The sequence below is a fragment of the Ranitomeya variabilis genome, chromosome 1 (assembly GCF_051348905.1).
Source record: "Ranitomeya variabilis isolate aRanVar5 chromosome 1, aRanVar5.hap1, whole genome shotgun sequence".
In the NCBI taxonomy this organism is placed as follows: Eukaryota; Metazoa; Chordata; class Amphibia; order Anura; family Dendrobatidae; genus Ranitomeya; species Ranitomeya variabilis.
In genome coordinates this window covers 117,660,340-117,679,152 of record NC_135232.1, presented here as the reverse complement: position 1 = coordinate 117,679,152, position 18,813 = coordinate 117,660,340, and the positions used below count along the sequence as shown (strand labels likewise).

The following is an 18,813-nucleotide window of genomic DNA, read 5'->3' as shown; positions in this document are numbered from 1 at the left end:
ATTGGGGTATCAGGGGCAGTAATAGGGACACATGCGGCAGCAGCGGCTCAGTATTGGGGTATCAGGTGCAGTAATAGGGACATATACGGCAGCAGCGGCTCAGTATTGGGGTATCAGGGGCAGTAATAGGGACACATGCGGCAGCAGCGGCGGCTCAGTATTGGGGTATCAGGGGCAATAATAGGGACACATACGGCAGCAACGGCTCTGTATTGGGGTATCAGGTGCAGTAATAGGGTCACATATGGCAGCAGGGGCTCAGTATTGGGGTATCAGGTGGAGTAATAGGGACACATACGGCAGCAGCGGCTCAGTATTGGGGTATCAGGGGCAGTAATAGGGACACATACGGCAGCAGCGGCTCAGTATTGGGGTATCAGGGGCAATAATAGGGACACATACGCCAGCAGCGGCTCAGTATTGGAGTATCAGGTGGAGTAATAGGGACACATACGGCAGCAGCGGCTCAGTATTGGGGTATCAGGTGCAGTAATAGGGTCACATGCGGCAGCAGCGGCTCAGTATTGGGGTATCAGGGGCAGTAATAGGGACATACGGCAGCAGCGGCTCAGTATTGGGGTATCAGGAGCAGTAATAGGGACACATATGGCAGCAGCGGTTCAGTATTGGGGTATCAGGGGCAGTAATAGGGACACATACGGCAGCAGCCGCTCAGTATTGGGGTATCAGGGGCAGTAATAGGGACACATATGGCAGCAGCAGCTCAGTATTGGGGTATCAGGGGCAGTAATAGGGACACATACGGCAGCAGAGGCTCAGTATTGGGGTATCAGGTGCAGTAATAGGGACACATGTCAGCAGCGGCTCAGTATTGGGGTATCAGGTGCAGTAATAGGGACACATACGGCAGCAGCGGCTCAGTATTGGGGTATCAGGTGCAGTAATAGGGACACATATGGCAGCAGAGGCTCATTATTGGGGTATCAGGTACAGTAATAGGGACACATACGGCAGCAGCGGCTCAGTATTGGGGTATCAGGTGCAGTAATAGGGACACATATGGCAGCAGCGGCTCAGTATTGGGGTATCAGCAGGATGAGGAGTTTGTGCAGGTTGGGAATAGATGGTGATGGGGCTGGAATATGAGAAGTGAAATGTGTCTTTGTTGTATTCTCTGCAAACGAGTTGTCGCTGGAAGAAGTTGTCATGTCTGTCTGTGCCAGATGGAAAATACGGGAAAAATGAACGATTCCATCAGAAAGAATGTCAGCGATAAGAGATTATCTGTAACTGTGCAGTGATCTCTTATAAGTTCTGCAGGGCTGGTATCTACCACTGACCATATGGCGGTAATATCGATATTGGTATTTATATAGAGATTATCTTCAGTAATAGCGCGGCCATCTGCTGAGGTTCTCCTCCACTATTAGGGTGCGTCACCCAGTTGTAATCAAGGTTACCTGGTTAGGGGCCCAATCAGAAGTTTCGCCCCCCCGAACCAAAACCCTAGCTACGCCTCTGCTTTATTCATTACACAGTAGAGTGAGTGGATAACAATAAGACATAAAAATGATCAATGTAACTCAAAATGAATATCCCACGGAGGTGTGGAGTTGTAATGATGCTCAAAATCAAAGTGGAAAATCAAATTACAGACTGATCCAACTTCAGTGGAATGCCTGAAGACAAGGAAATGATGATCAGTAGAGTGTGTGGCCTCCACGTGTCTGTATGACCTCCCTACAAAACCTGGCCATGGCCCTGATGAGGCGGCGGATGTTCTCCTCCCAGACCTGAATTTAAAGCATAAGTCAACTCCTTTACAGTGTGTGGTACAACGAGGCGTTTGTGGATGGAACAAGACATGATGTTCCAGATTTTCTCAATTGGATTCAGGTCTGGGGCACAGGCGAGCCAGTCCATAGCTTCAATGCCTTCATCAAGCAGGAACTGCTGACACACTTCAGCCACATGAGGCTTAGCATTGTCATGCATCAGAAGGAACCCAGGGCCCACTGCACCAGCATATGGTCTCACAATGGGTCTGAGGATCTCATCCTGGTACCTAATGGCAGTCACAGTACCTCTGGCTAGCAAAATGGAGGGCTGTACAGTCCTCCAAAGAAATTCCTCCTCACACCATTATTGACCCGCTGCCAAAACGGTCATGCTGGAGGATGGTACAGGCAGCAGGTGGTTCTCCAAGGCATCTCCAGACTATGTCACATGTGCTCAGTGTGAACCTTCTTTCATCCGTGCCGAGCACATGGCGCCAATGTCGAATCTGCCAATACTGGTATTCTATGTCAAATGCCAATCTCCCTGCAAGGTGCTAGGCTGTAAGCACAACACCCACTTGTGAACGTCAAGCACTCATGCCACCCTCATGGAGTCTGTTTCTGACAGTTTGAGCAGGCACATGAATGGCATGCTGTAGGTCATTTTGAAAGACTCTGGCATTGTTCCTCCTTGGACAAAGGAGGAGATAGGGGTTCTGCTGCTGGGTTGTTTCCCTCCTACAGCCCCCTCCACATCTCCTGGTGTACTGGTCTGTCTCCTGGTATCTGCTCCATGCTCTGAGCACTGTGCAGACAGGCACAGCTACCCTTCTTGACACAGCTCGCATTGATATGCCATACTGGATTAGCTGCACTACCTGAGAAAATTTGGGGGGCTGTAGACACCGCCTCATGCTACTGTAGGGGTGAGCAATGGCAAAATGCAAAAGTGAGCAAAACAACAGGCAAAAAGGAAGAGAACAGAGAAATGTTTGTGGTGATCATCTGCCGAATCACTTCTTTATAGGGGTTTGATGGCTATTTGCCTATCATTTCTACCTGCTGTCTGTTCCATTTGCACAACAGCAGGAGAAATTGATTCACAATCAGGGTTGCTTCATAACTGGACAGATTGATTTCACAGAAGTGTGATTGACTTGGAGTTACATTGTGTTGTTTAAATGTTCCCGTTATTTTGTGAGCAGGGTACAGATAAATAATATTGATACATAAGAAATTCACACATCTGTGTGACGCGTCCGTGCGCTGTCCTTTTTTTCTCAGACAGACGGCTCTACAGATTTTCCCTGGTTTGTACACACATCCGGTTTGGGATCAGACTCAGCCATTAAAGTCTATGGCGATCTTTAAAATACGGATTGAATTACTCAAACAAACTGTATGTACTTACTACATTGTTATGAGTCAATGATTAAAAACAAAGTTTGGGTAGTTTACCTGTTCCAGAGAACAAAAGGATGAGAAAAAAAAACAGAAGCAACTATGATGACACCTGAGAGAGAAAAAAGGGCAGTTTGTCTCAGATGGTAACCCTCACATGGACGTGTGAATGCAGTCTTAGGTCTCCTTACCGGATGGTGTCTCCACAAAGAGAAACAGTAACTCCCTAGACATGCTACATGTCACAGATGTGGTTTGTGAACCACTGTGCCTCGGACCACGGAGAGCCTGGGGGGGCGTGAATAGTCGAGCACCGGGCTGTTCACTAGAGCCTCTGATGGTGAGGTTAGACTTGGCTCCCAATGAACGCCAGGTGCCACTCCAGGACAGATCAACGGACGCGCAGCAGCTGGACCCAGCAGGACAGACTGGATGGTGCAGCAGGCAGGATCTGCATCAGAGTGCTGCAGGCAGGTTCTACACCAGAGTGCTGCAGGCACGTTCTACACCAGAGTGCAGCGGGCAGGATCTGCACCAGAGTGCAGCGGGCAGGTTCTGCACCAGAGTGCAGCGGGCAGGTTCTGCACCAGAGTGCAGCGGGCAGGTTCTGCACCAGAGTGCAGCGGGCAGGTTCTGCACCAGAGTGCAGCGGGCAGGTTCTGCACCAGAGTGCAGCGGGCAGGTTCTGCACCAGAGTGCAGCGGGCAGGTTCTGCACCAGAGTGCAGCGGGCAGGTTCTGCACCAGAGTGCAGCGGGCAGGATCTGCACCAGAGTGCAGCGGGCAGGATCTGCACCAGAGTGCAGCGGGCAGGATCTGCACCAGAGTGCAGCGGGCAGGATCTGCACCAGAGTGCAGCGGGCAGGATCTGCACCAGAGTGCAGCGGGCAGGATCTGCACCAGAGTGCAGCGGGCAGGATCTGCACCAGAGTGCAGCGGGCAGGATCTGCACCAGATTGCAGCAGGCAGGATCTGCACCAGAGAGCAGCAAGGACTGGTACGCAACATTACACAACTTAGACTGCAGAACAGAAAGGTTACTCAGGCACCTTCTCCAGTGGAGAGGAAGCAATATATACATAATGCCCCACAGCCACTGGCTGGGGAGGAAATAGCAAGTGCACGTGCTGGCCCTTTAAGAGGGCGGGAGCGCATGCACGTGATCTAAGGACATGGCTGGAAGCTCTGCTGGAAACATGCAGAGCATGGGGAATGGAAGCACCGACCGCAGCGCGGGTGAGTGAAGTGACATGCCGAAGATCCTGCCTGTCAGAGCAGGGATCCGGCATGGTGCTAACACTACGCCATACAGCTGTCTCTACAGACACGCACCACTTATAATAAACGCACGTCACCCGTATGAGTGAGTGTCAGATGGAGAACACCATCTCTCGACCCAACCGCTACGTCCAACTATCGCCCCATATTGCTGCTCCCGTTCGCCTCCAAACTCCTCGAACAGCATGTCCACACTGAACTTTCCTCCCATCTCATCTACAGAGTGAGAAAGTATTCACCCCCTTGGCTTTTTACCTATTTTGTTACATAATAACCTGTGTTTGAATAGTTTTGTAATCAGATTTGTGCATGATGCATTAGCACTAAATAGTCTACCGTATATACTCGTGTATAAGCCAAGTTTTTCAACACATTTTTTGTGTGCTGAAAATGAATACCTTGGCTTATAAACGAGTCATTGTCCCAGAAGATGGGAGGGAAGGGGGAGCAGCGGAGCAGCGGGTCATAGAAAGCAGGAGCTGGCGGCTGCGGCTAAAGCCTGTGCCCGCTGCTAAAGAGAAATGAATATTCACTGCACTGGCAGTGAATATTCATTTCCATTATAGCGAATGCACAGTGTCAGCAGCAGTCGCCAGTTTCCAGCAGCTGCCGGGCTAGCACAGGTGCCTGCTCATTAAGGTAATGAATATTCACCTCTCTCCACTTCTATAGGCATGGAGAGAGGTGAAAATTAATTACCTTAATCAGCGGGGACACAATCGCTCGGCCGGAAGAGCTGCTGACACCGGAACGAGATGCAGCGAGGGCACGCAGGGAAGGTAAGTAGGATGTGTTGTTTTTTTGTTTTGTTTTTTGTTATAGGGATGGGGAGCCATGCATACAAGAGCAGGGATGGGGAGCCATGCATACAAGGATAGGGGATAAGGAGCCATGCAGACAAGAATAAAGGATAAGGAGCCATGCAGATAAGGACGGGGATAAGCAGCCATGCATACAAGGACGGGGATGGGGAGCCATGCATACAAGGACAGGGATGTGGAGCCATGCATACAAGGACAGGCATGGGGAGCCATGCATACAACGACAGGGATGGGGAGCCATGCATACAAGGATAGAATGGGGAGCCATGAATACAAGGATAGAATGGAGAGGCATGCATACAAGGACATGGATGAGGAGCCATGCAGACAAGGACAGAGATGGGGAGCCATGCATACAAGGATAGAATGGGGAGCCATGCATACAAGGACATGGATGAGGAGCCATACAGACAAGGATGGGGAGCCATGCAGACAAGGACGGGGATGGGGAACCATGAATACCAGGATAGGGATGAGGGGACAATGCATATTCGGCTTATATTCGAGTAAAAAGTTTTTCCAATTTTTCGTGGCAAAATTAGGTGCTTTGGCTTATACTCGGGTCGGCTTATACAAGAGTATATACGTTAAGTTGGTGAAGTGAGAAAAATATCGGCAGAAATTAAATTTATGGGATCAAATAACTAAAAATTGGCATGTGCATATGTATTCACTCCTTTTGTGATAAAACCCCTAAAAATTTCTGGCGCAAGAAATTACCTTCAGTCACATGCTTAGTAAAAGGAGTTTCACCTGTGTGCGATTATATTCACACCTTTTCTGAAAGGCCATAGAGGTTACAATACTATTAAGCAAGAGGCACCACTAACCAAATAACACCATGAAGACCAAAATATATCTCCAAACAAGTCAGGGACAAAAATGTCAGATTCGGGTTATACATTTTTTTCCCAATCTCTCATGATCCCCCAAGAGCACCCTCAAATCCATTATCCTCCATTTCGAAAGAACATGGTACCACAGCAAACTTACCAAGATAGGATTTCCCACCAAAACTCTGAGTTTGGGCAAGGAGGGCATTAATCAGAAAGGCAACACATAGACCAAAGTTAACTCTGAAGGAGCTGAAGAGTTCCCAAGTAGAGGCTGACGTATGTGTTCATTCCACCACAATAAGCCAAACTCTCCATTGAGGTGGCCTTTATGGAAGAGAGGGCAGAAAAAGTCTTTACTTACACACAAAAGTTGTAAGGCTTTCTTTGACTTTGCCAAAAGACATGTGAGACACTCAGCAAATGTATGAAGAGATGTGCTGTGGTCAGAGGAGACCAAAATTGAACTTTTTGGCCACTGAGGTAAATGCTATGTCTTGAAGCCAAGTCAACACAGCTCATGTTAGTACATGCCCTCATCTCTCACTTCAACTACTGCAATATGTCATGGCTTGAGTGCAGGGCTCGATCTGTTGACAGCCTGTGTTGTCTCTGTCCAGCTGCTGATAATGCTCTGGTCTTTCCTTTGGTTTTTTGCTTCTGTGCAGGTGTTTTCACTTCCTCGTTTGGTTTCTCTCATCACATCTTGGGACGGGCTATTCATACTCTCCTGGCACACGAAGTCTTCGCTGGCTATATTCCAAGATAGTTGGGTTTGGAGATCCAGCTCCTCAGCTAGGCATTATTTTACCTGGTTAATCTCTGTTGCTTTTCCTACATTTTGCTTGTCTGTTTTCCTCCCCGGTTCCCCATTCTGTCTTTTTCGTATGGGGTCTCGGAGGTTTCCATGCGTTCCATTTATTGTGTGGTCTTTCCCGTGGGAACACATTCAGGGTATGTGCACACTTTGCGGATTCTCTGCGGATCCGCAGCGTTTTTTGCAGTGCAGAAACGCTGCAGATCCGCAATTGATTTACAGTACAATGTAAATCAATGAGAAAAAAAAGATGCTGTGCACACTTTGCGGAAAATCCGCTGAGGAAACGCTGCGGTTTATAAGAAGTAGCATGTCACTTCTTTATTGTGAATCTGCAGCGTTTTTAATTTGTACCCATTCCATTATAGAAAACCGCAGGGGTAAAAACCGCAGCAAATCCGCAAGAAAACCGCAGCAAATACGCACAAAAAAACACTGCGGAACCGCACAAAAAACCGCAGGTGCAATTTCTGCCAGGAGAGACAGAATCCGCACCAGAAATTCCTAAGCCTAATCCGCAACATGTGCACATAGCCTCATAGGCCTGTGCTTTTATCTCAGATTTTTGTGTATTTCACTTTATAGTTATTGTTGTTTTAGTGTTGCACATTATCTATAGATAGGGTGCAGTTAAGGACATTCAGGGTACGTTGCCGTTGAGTGGGGCGCCATTTCGTATACTTGGAGGTCAGGTGGGGAAAAATCAGTGTCAGATTAGGAACCTGTTGGGTTCAGCCATTTGTCTCTCCTGGTCAGTACGTAACCCATGTGAGTGTGATTATACAGTCTTAACAAGTATTCCTCCTCTGTGGCCTCCCTGCTAACACTCTTGCATCCTTAACTCTGCTGCATGATTAATCCATCGCTCGACCCTCTATTTCTCCGCCTCTCCCATCAGCAAATCCCTTTATTGGCTCCCAATTCCACAACATTTCCAGTTCAAACTACTAATGCTGGCCTATAAAGCCGTTCATAATCTGTCTCCTCTGTATACCTACGAGCTAATCTCTGGTTCTCCCAGGATCTTCTTCTCTTCTCCACACTTACATGCTCCTCACCTAATCGCATCCAAAACTTCTCCCAAGCATCCCCCAGACTGTAGAATTCTGTGTCCCAACACATCTGATTATGAGCCAGTTTTGAAACCTTCAGACAGAACTTGAAAATGCATCTCTCCTATCAAGCTCACAGCCTGCACGGACCCCACTGTCACAACCCCCAACCTACGGACTCCTTCTCCATTATCTGGCAGACTGTAAGACCGTAAGGGCAGGGCTCTCTCCCCTCTGACCCAGTCATTGCTTATTCACTGAAGTCAAGGGTGGTCTAAAAGTAAATAATAACAACATGCTGCCCAAACAGACTGGATATTTCTTTTTAAATTAAGAGGGTTCTTTACTTTGGACAATCCCAACTTTTTAGAAGATTCACGGACATACAATCTATCGCTCAAGGGGTCGACTTGAGTACATTTGCACCAAATGTTTTTTTGTTTTTTTTTTAAGTTGCATCTAATAAAATCGATAAAACATCTGGAAAGGCCACATTGACACAAAAATCAGAAAACTAACAAAACAAAAGACAAATTTAAAAACCATTTGTTGATTTTTTTTTTTTATAACAAAAAAGTCACTAATTGAGAGTTATTCATGCCAAAAAGCTTGAAGAAATACAATGATAAATTGGCCAGTAGTGTTCAAGAACACACACAACCGGCGCAACACAACCCCTTTTATTACAGTGCCACCTAGTGTACACTGATCGCTATCACTTTGTATTATTTTCCTGATTCGGTTTTCGTACCCACGAGGCGTTACGCACTTACCATGCTGCCGTTATACTAGTGATCAGCTTTTCAGTTCCTTCAGAAAGCTCAGAGGGAAGTAAAATTTCAGCCGGCTGCAAACGTAATATTCTTGTCTCCAACTCACAGCGGGATTTCAAGTCATGAAAACTATCAAATATCACTTCTCCTGTAGATGGCTGGACGGCCTGGAAAAAAATTAAAGGTATATTATAATTGCATTACAATTGTGTAATCCAGAGGGTCAGTGAATAGAGGAAGCATGTCACCTCACAATAACAATAAATCAGAGGTGGCACGCTACACTTCACAGAGGGCGACAGTGTTTGAGTCCCTGCGCCTCCATGTCTAACAAACAGGCAATCCCTGCATGTGCTGTGGCTGTCTAACATCCGCGAGACATGCAGCCGTGGGAAGTCGAACACATTTTTTGAGCACGCCGAGGTTACTCTGTTAGCACACGAGCATGCTCAGATAACACCTTATCAGAGTACATTTGTTAATCACTAGTACCAATGCCCAGTACATAGGTGTCCTGCGCTGTTCCTTTAAGAGTGTCTCTGATAACAGATAGGGCAGCATGTATCAGCTGCCGGGTTCCCTTTAAGGGCTGATTTTTTCCAACACAGACACCAAGCTTTGGAAGGGTGAAATCCAAACTGAAAATCCAAGACTAGGAGTTAATGAAATATTGAACTCCATAGTTATAAAAGGATCTTGTCATGCACTTTCAGTATGGAAACCACAGAAAAAAAAAATAAAATTCTGACAGCACTTCTAACAATTCTCCCAAGCGTACAGTATTAATATAGAAGAAAGCTGAACATTTACCCCCCAAAATTCTAATCTTTAAAAATTAGTGGAATTAAATCCTATCCCCAAGATACCAAAATATGATTCATTAGTGTTTATCACACAGCAGGTTGTGAGAACGAGCCTCTCCGGCAGGAGAAGTCGCCTGCAGCACATTGTATGTAAGCTCGCATCGTCCTTCCAGCACTTTAATCACTTCGTTCCAAGCAGCAGTAAATATCTTCAGGCTAATATGGCAAGGAAACCAGCAAAGGCAGGACAGACAGCAGCCTATACAAAGCATACAGCGACTTCACACTCCCTGATCTTAGCGTCCGCACAGACTGGGGACAGGAGCCTGAATGCGCCCTACTTTTGGTACAATGTCTGCGTACACTTTTATCATTTTTTTAGAATTAAGGAGTAAATACAATAAAAAAAAAAAATCAAATACAAGTCTTTGTAAACATTTCTGCTAGGTCTATACAGTTCCAGTGCTCAATTATGCATCTCCATGGTTACAGACTACAAACTATGACAATGTATAGTCTGCTCATGCACTTCTTCCTGCTGACACACAATGAGAAAACATAACCAAAAGGAACTAAGATTTCACTGCAGCATCAGGCGGCACAGGGCTTTTTTTGTTGCTGCCTGTAACCATGGAGACGCATAGGTCTATATTGGAGCTGTAGACACAAAATGGTAGGATATATTTAAATGAACTCGGTCTTCATTTTTTTGTTACTTTATTGAATTGGGACACTAAAAATCACACTGTGAACTCTACATTGTAACATACGGTAACATTTCTGTGCCACTGTGAAAGACTCCAATACACAGGAGTGTCTTAATATAATAGTATGGGAATTGCTCGCTTTTCAATAAAAAAAAAAAAAAAGGAATATTCAGTCTCCACATGATTTATTCAGGACATATTTTTTAGCCGATAGCAGACTGAATATTCACTACATCATGAAAGCAGCAGGCAGTGTGCGCCGCCGCAGGCAGTGTGCGCCCCCGCAGGCAGTGTGCGCCGCCGCAGGCAGTGTGCACCGCCGCAGGCAGTGTGTGTGAGCCACCGCAGGGCAGTGTGGGCCGCCGCAGGCAGTGTGAGCCGCCGCAGGCAGTGTGTGTGTGCCACCGCAGGCAGTGTGTGTGTGCCACCGCAGGGCAGTGTGGGCCGCCACAGGCAGTGTGTGCCGCCACAGGCAGTGTGAGCCGCCGCAGGCAGTGTGAGCCGCTGCAGGCAGTGAGTGCCACGGCCAACACTACAGAGAAACTCTATAAACAAAACAAGTGAAAAAACCCCTGTTCCCTGGTGTGTAGAAATATGCGACTCTTCTGATTTTGTGTTAGTCTGTGCCTGATGAAGAGACCTGAGTAGTCTCGAAAGCCTGCAATTTGTTACCATCTTTTCAGTTAGCCATTAAAAGGTATCAACCGCTGAGGACTCTCATTTCTTAATATTTTAAGACTAACTAACTATTAATATTTTAAGACTAACTAACTATTGACTAACACGGTACAAAGATTTATATCTTTCCTATAGAGAAAAAAAACAAGCATTTTCAATAAGATTATTTATTTAAACAATTCCAAAAAGTACTGTAATAGGAATGTATCTTCAGAAAATTATCTATTGAAATCATGTATTTATGTTAAATGTAATTAAAAATATATTTTTTTTTATTTTCTACCGCACTATATTACGGTAATTTAAAAAATAAAACAAATCTTGCCATTTTTACACTTACTACTAGGCTCACTCTTGTTCTGTACAGATCACTTTCAGCAGTCTCATTTTTATTACAGGCCGGATTCCAATGACTGACAACAACCTCTATATACAGTAGATAACATGGGGTCTGCCTGTAACAAAAGGTAATGGTGAACGCTCACCTCCTCTTCCTCCCTCCACTATGAACTTTATGCAAATCAGAATACACCTAGAAAATATCTGCATTGCTCCATATGTCCATGTGGCTGCTGAAAAGATTAGGAAGTACAAGTCTAGTATTAGGCCTAGTGCCCATTTTTTTTAATATATAATGATATGTAAAACAAACAAAAAAATTAAAAAAAGTTCAACAAGAATGTAGAAAACATAAAAGACTGATTGAAACAGTAAGTCATCTTCTGATGACACATTCCCTATAAGAGAACTTTTATTTCAATGCCAAGTGAATACCAGCAATTCAACACGGACGTATCATCACTACTGCTGCTTATTGCCAAGTACCAGGACTCCTGACTGATCCACTTATCCCGGCATTTACGCAATACTATGCCATCGGAGGCTGCACACTAATCTGTACTCTTTGTAAATTAGATTAAAGGCTCTTTACTTTGTGTATATAAAACAGTCGTGTTCGTGAATCATAAGCTCAATGCAACACATTTATGGACAAGACCATAAGGGATAACAGCAGAGGCTTAATTTTCCAATTGTGAATTCAGTAAATAATATGAACACACTGTTTTGATGACTGAACATATTGAGATGAATGTGCTACCTACGTTGTCAGATCTTTTACAGGAAAAGATTAACTGTCTTACATCGCATCTGTATAATAATATTAGTAAAATAGTAAAAATAATCTTTATTTTTATATAGCGCTAACATATTCCACAGTGCTTTACAGTCGCTGTCCTTGATGGGGCTCACAATCTAAATTTTCTATCAGTATGTCTTTCGAATGTGAGAGGAAACCGGAGAACCCAGAGGAAACCCACGCAAACACGGAGAAAACACACAAATTCCTTGCAGATGTTGCTCTTGATGGGATTTGGACCCAGGACTCCAGTGCTGCAAGGCTGAAGGTGCTAACCTTTGAGCCACCGTGCTGCCCAGATCTGTAAGAAAGTCTATTGTGTGAAATAATGGCTTATCTCATAATCTTAACCCCTTCCTGTCATCAGCGATGTATACAGCACAGCAACAAGGATTTCCCAAAATGGACCATACAAGTGCAGCGTAGAGGGCAAGGCGTTCCCACAAAGCAGCGTACATGTACAGCGTAGAGGGCAAGGAGTTCCCACAAAGCAGCGTACATGTACAGCGTAGAGGGCAAGGAGTTCCCACAAAGCAGCGTACATGTACAGCGTGGAAGGCAAGGAGTTCCCAGAAAGCAGCGTACGTGTACAGCGTAGAGGGCAAGGAGTTCCCACAAAGCAGTGAACAGGTACAGCGTAGAGGGCAAGGAGTTCCCACAAAGCAGCGTACATGTACAGCGTGGAAGGCAAGGAGTTCCCAGAAAGCAGCGTACATGTACAGCGTAGAGGGCAAGGAGTTCCCACAAAGCAGCGTAAATGCACAGCGTAGGGGCAAGGAGTTCCCTCAAAACAGCGAAAAGGTACAGCATAAAGAGTAAGGAGTTCCTACAAAGCAGCGTACATGTACAGTGTAGAGGGCAAGGAGTTCTTACAAAGCAAAGTACAAGTACACGCTCTGACTGCAGCCGATGATCCCTTTACATGCTACAATGAATAACAATTGCGAGAGGCATGTTGATGGTTGTGAGGCGGAAAGGGTTCCCTGTTTTATTCCATCGCCCCTCCAGACCTACCCACCTCTCTGGCAACCTGAAGCAAACCAATATCCTATGGGTGTGACAGCTAAAGTCGCCTAAGCAGGGTCTATCAAGCCTTCTGCCTTTGTAAAACTTACAGGTCTAATATGCTGCAATGCAGCAAAAGTGGGACTAAGTAAAAATGAAAAAGAAAAAGTCCAATAAAATTTGTAAAAGTGTAAAAACAAAATCAAAATAACAGAAGAACGTTTTGTCACAAAAAAAACCTGTTTTTACGTACACACAAAAGTAGAACAAAAAAATAAATAAATGGCACTGCTGTATCAGGAATGACCCAAGCTATACAACGGTAGGGTAAAAAACATAGAAGGAGGAACTATAATACATGGAAAATATGTTGAGGTTTTTTTCCGTAGTATTGACACATAAAAAATACATAATCCAAGCAGATAAGAGAGTTTTTGCCTGTCATTAGAAATCTACTGCATCTCCATTGTTGGAGGAATGGTTTGCAGAAGCAGCTATGATCCAGCACATGGAAATGTTAATAGCTCAAACACAGGAAGAGATAACCAGGAATTCTAAGAAACCTTTTTATCTTCCCCATCATATAGGAACATTTTGAGATGATGTATAAATTGCATTCCCTCACATTTAAGACCATTAATTCCAATAATAATATCTTATTGACCGCTTTATCCGGTGGCATAATAAACCCCTTGAGTAGCACATGCTTCCCCAAGCTTTGCTTGATCCCATGGTTAACTACTAAACCTTCCTTCTTCCACTTTTCTATTTCCTCTATTGATCCTCATACATCAGTACTTTTTTATAAGACAAAAACGATGTATAGAGTACACAGAGTTGTCATGTCTTTTCATTTATATGTTTACTCAATACTAATGTTGAGGTACTTCCATGTTACTTTTTTCCCCATTTTGCAATTTTCCTGTCACGATTCATTTTTGAATTTGTGGCAGATCTAGTTCTGCTATAATTTAAATGTAGCAATTTTCCTTTTGGGCCGGCAAGGGTTAATGTCAGCTTCCTTGCTGACAGCTGCTTTGATGCTGGGCAGCTGATGTTGGTGGTGACCACTCCCACCATCCTTTAAAAAGTCACATGACCCATCAGCTGACTGTCGATAATAGAGTTTTCTTTGCAGACCAGCCCAGGAGTTTGGAGCTTCCTGGTGTCAGTGGTATAAGCTGTTGCTGCTGGAGGGTTTTTGGATTTCTGAAGCCTTATCCTCTGCTGTTTGGAACTTGGCAGCAGAGTAAGTTGTTGAGCATTATTTCCCTTTACTTTGTGTCGTGTTGAAACTTTCCCTGTGTTGTTACCATCTGCAGTGGTGCGGTTAGCGACTTTGCCAGCCAGTGCACTAGCCAGGGTATAGGGAGGTGACAATCAGGGACCAGGCCCGTGACGGCGGCGGGGGGGACCCGAATAGGGTGTTAGGAGAGTTTAGGGACAGGCACGGGTTGGAATCAGGAGGTGCCCCATCCCTCGTTCCCTACTGTTAAGGGCCTTCCTCTCCCCATTCCATTTCGTAGTTGGTATATGTTGTGTTGTCTGCAGGACTTACCGTGTCGGTCGTGACATCTCCTTTTACATTTACTGTTACGCAATTACTAGATTTTCTATTGAAAAACCAATAAAACTTTAAAATTTTGGGAAAAAAATCCACAATCTTTTCCAGTCATATTAGCACTGCAAAAGTCAATTTGCGCTCCTTCCCTTCTGATCCCTACGGTGTGTTACAACAGTAGTTTCTGACCGCATTTGGGGCTTTGGCATACTTTGAAGAAATTGCAATATAATTATTAAGGTTATTTGTCTCCTGGTTTCCGATATTATCAAAATTCTGTAAGGCAACTGTGGTTTCAAACTGCTCACTATACTTCTAAATGGGGTCTATTGTAGAGGGCTTGGTGTCTGCAAGCTGTTCCACTTGCTTGCACGCTAAAAGCTAAAATAGCGCTCCTTTCCTTTTGAGCCCAAATAGTAGTTTTCAACCACATATTGGCTATTGATATTTTTGAGAGAAATTATGCAACAATTGGTACCATAGTGTCATGCTTCTGGATTCGAACCCTTGAAACTGTGGTCGGCGTCTCTATTCACTGAGCCACAACAGATACAACTTCTCTTTGGGTGTTTTAGCTCTGTTACCTTTGTTTCTGTCGGGTTTGGGGAACAGGTGTTTTTCATTTACTCCCTTCTGTCCGATCACCTTTTGGGTGCTGCTTTAAGTACCTTCCCCTACTGGTGTTTCCTGATTACGAGAGACTTTGCTAGATTCACTCAGTTTGCTGTAGCTTGTGTTGGTTGCAGTAGTTTTGTGTGTGATTCCCGTATTCCTTAGGGAACTGTTAATCTAGCAATCCTAGGAGCTGCTAAGGGCATTTAGGGCAAGCTGCTGCGCAATTGGGGGCGCCATTATGTTCTCATAGGGTATCAACCTCCATGGTCAGGCAGAGACCAGGGTCAGAGAAGGGCTTTTTCCTCATCTGAACAGGGATCTGTCAGATTCAAGTATTGTATTTGTCTTCCTGGTTTGTAGGTTACCCGTATGAATGTGCTTTGGCAGCCATAACAGTCTCTTATTATCCCTTGTAAAACTGAAAGATTTGGGGCTAAATCAATGGTTTAATAAGAAACATTTAATTTTTAATTTTCATGGCTCGATGGTAAAAAATTCAGGGAAGCACCTGTGGGTTCAAGATGCTCGCCCCTATATGAATTATTTGGGAGGCATTGTTTAAACAATGGGATTACATTTAATGGTTTTTCTGTTATTTCGGCACCTCTTGGGCTTTGCAAAAACAAAATCACATTCACACTGTTACAGCCAAACTTGAATTCCAAAAGACAAATAGCATACTTTTCTTCTGAGCCCTGTTTGGCGCCAACATGGCAGTGTCCAAACACAGTTCTACATATTTTCTAAAGTTGTCAGGTCCAGTTATGAAATGAGCCATTTCTTAATGATTTTGACTGTCTGAGTTCAAATCTCTCTTGGTGAAATACCTCACTGTGCTTGTTGCTCACTGCTCCGCAGTGTGGTGGAAGGAACTATAGATGCAAATGTAAGAAATTAATCTTTAAGAACATGTTACAGCCAAGGTACATATATTTTGTTTTGATGAGATTTTCCAACATTTCTTCATAGTTATCTGCTCTTGAGTTTACCAAACAATTAGTTACCACAAATGCGAATTCTACCCATGCAGCCTTTTGCTTGCCCTGCAGTAAACTGGGAAACTCCTCATCTTGAAGAAGCTTACAAATCTGAGGTCCTGTAAAGACTCCTCTGCTTCACTCAACCATGGTATCTTAGCAATGAGATACTTGAATGCTTTTGCATTTTTATTCATTGCCTTTACAAAGCTCTTAATTCGGCCCAACGTCATATGCAATTGTGGTAACAAAATCTTATGTGGATCAACAAGAGCTGGCTGCAGTGAATGGGGCCGGCACCCTAAATTGTGCCCCCAATGCGGCCATGACCTAAACATTGTCCCCCAGTCTGTGTGTGTCCAGTCTCTTATCCAGTATCCTAGAAAACCTGACCCCTGTGGTCAGTACCTGCAGCCCAGGCTGTCTCCACCATCAGGAGCTCCAGTGAACACCTGGTAGCCGCTCAGCTACGCTCCTTTCTAGTCAGGCCCATCCTGTGGCACAGTCGGTCCACAAATCCACGTGTGCCACCATTGGGTGTTACATTAGTGCATCGCCATTATGCAGCAAGACTACTTTTAGGATTGTTTTGGACAAATCGATGAAGAGCCTCCATTCCTCTGGATTTTGACTTATATTCAGTGCTTCCATTAAACTGTTGATGTTGTTGCATGCAACAAGATTGCCCTCCATGAAGAAGTATTGTACAAGATCTTTATCACGGTTGAGGAACAAAGAAATCCGAACATTGCCTGCTAGCAGATTCCACTGCTGTAGCCTAGAACCTAAGAGCTCAGCCTTACTCTTGGGCAGATGCAAATCTCAAATAAATCAAATAAATAAATCTCAAATCTCAAACAAGATTGTTCAGTTCACTTCGTGTTATAAAGTCTGGTTCTGTTGAGGTTGCTGACAAAGTCTAGGTCGTGAGAGGAAGATGCTTCATAACACCAAGCGCCCCCTTGTTCCTCACTTGACGTCGGTCCCAGCGCCTGGCTCGGACAGATACTGCACGTTTGGTTACTGCTGCCCTTCCAGGTCCAGCTGAAAATGTTGCTTTTGAAACAGGCAGTTCTTCTATATGTGATACAGGGCGTATTGCAGTTGGAATGTTTGGATAGTGTAAGTTCCACTTCTTCCTTGAAACACTTTTCCTAATGGGGGTCACCATGCAGAAATAGCAATTGGTAGTGTGATCAGTTGGCTCTGTCCAGATGATTGGGACTGCAAAAGGCATAGATTGCCTCTTCCCATGCAACCACTGGGTAAGATGTGAAGCACATCTATTGCATCATGTGTGTGGAGCCCAACTCTTGTCCTGATTTCCTATTCTGCATTAAAAATACCGGTTATAGGCTTTCCTTCTCATGAGTCAAGTTTTGCCTTTGTGATGCAAAAGTGACTTCTCTGCATATGTAGCAAAAACTATGCGCTTTGTTAATGCAAGAATGAGGCAGATCTGGAAAAATATGTAGAAACATGTCAATATGCTAAGAAACTAAGCTAACAAATCCTAAAACTGTATACCTTACACAAAGAGCATTTATAAAAGTAGGTGATGCAACTGTAATTAGGATTAAGTCATTAGAGCGGAGTTGGCTTTTTTTATTGGTCACCCCAAGATGATAGAATACTGAAGGCTCAATACACTAAATAGATGATGTAACAGACTCGCTACTAACAATGCAAAAATGATGAGGAAATAAAAAGATGCAATTTTCCTATAAGCCTGTATAAAAGGTCTCATAAGTAATACAACCTCCTCTGGATCTTGAAATTAGAGCCAGTCAGCAAATTTAACCAGTGGAGGAAAATACGTGTCAAACCTGTGCTGCTGAAAGATCCAGGATGTCGGCTTATTTCTTTAAAATTGTTTATTCTGAACAGGTTTAGCAGTCAACGCGTTTCAAGGTCACACAGGACCCCTTCTTCAGGACAAAAACCTTGGGGTTGAGTCTTTTCCTTGGTCCACGGACCAGTGTTCTGCTGCAGCTGATTTCAGTGGTTGTCCATGTTGCCATTTTGCAACCCCATCATTGCGCTCGTGTTTGCTCCCCAGTTTTCTACGCTATTAATCAGCAAATTTAAGCATCATATTCATATTCAGCACCACAAAATTAGTTACATACAACTGTTTTCACCTCTGAACCAATTTGACTGTAGAACAATGGAGGTACTGCCTCGTTCTGAAGAAATTGCGTAACAAATTGTGAAGTTCATTTCTTTTCCACATTGCCCTTTCTGTATTTTGTTTTTTAAATAACACTAAAGCAAATTTTAGTAGCAAAGATGTAATTTTTCATTTTTTCATTTCACTTTTCTTTAATTCCTGTGAATTATCTGAAGGCTTAATAAACTTCTTGAAAGCGATATTGAAAACTGTAAAAAGTGCTGTTTTTAAAATGTTTTAAGGCCCATGAGCCACTGAAAGTACCCTTAAAAGTGAATTGGTACCTAAAAAAAATCAAATGTTGTAAATTACAGTGAAAAATGGAAATGTATTGCTAAGTTTTTAAGCCCTTCAAGACGCAGCCCTTTTTCGTTTTTACGTTCGTTTTTCAGTCCCCTCCTTCCCAGAGCCATAACTTATTTATTTTTCAGTCAATATGGCCATGT

The 18,813-nt window shown here is 44.2% G+C and overlaps 1 protein-coding gene across 1 annotated transcript in view; it reads right to left on the bottom strand.

Moving 5' to 3' along the window:
- The window catches only part of MSH3 (mutS homolog 3), a 240,166-nt gene that overhangs the window by 200,252 nt on the left and 21,101 nt on the right, over positions 1–18,813 (bottom strand). Inside the window, exon 8 of the mRNA XM_077288361.1 lies at positions 8,714–8,880. Within this exon, the coding sequence (XP_077144476.1) occupies positions 8,714–8,880 (167 nt within the window). The remainder of the gene's footprint in view (positions 1–8,713; positions 8,881–18,813) is intronic.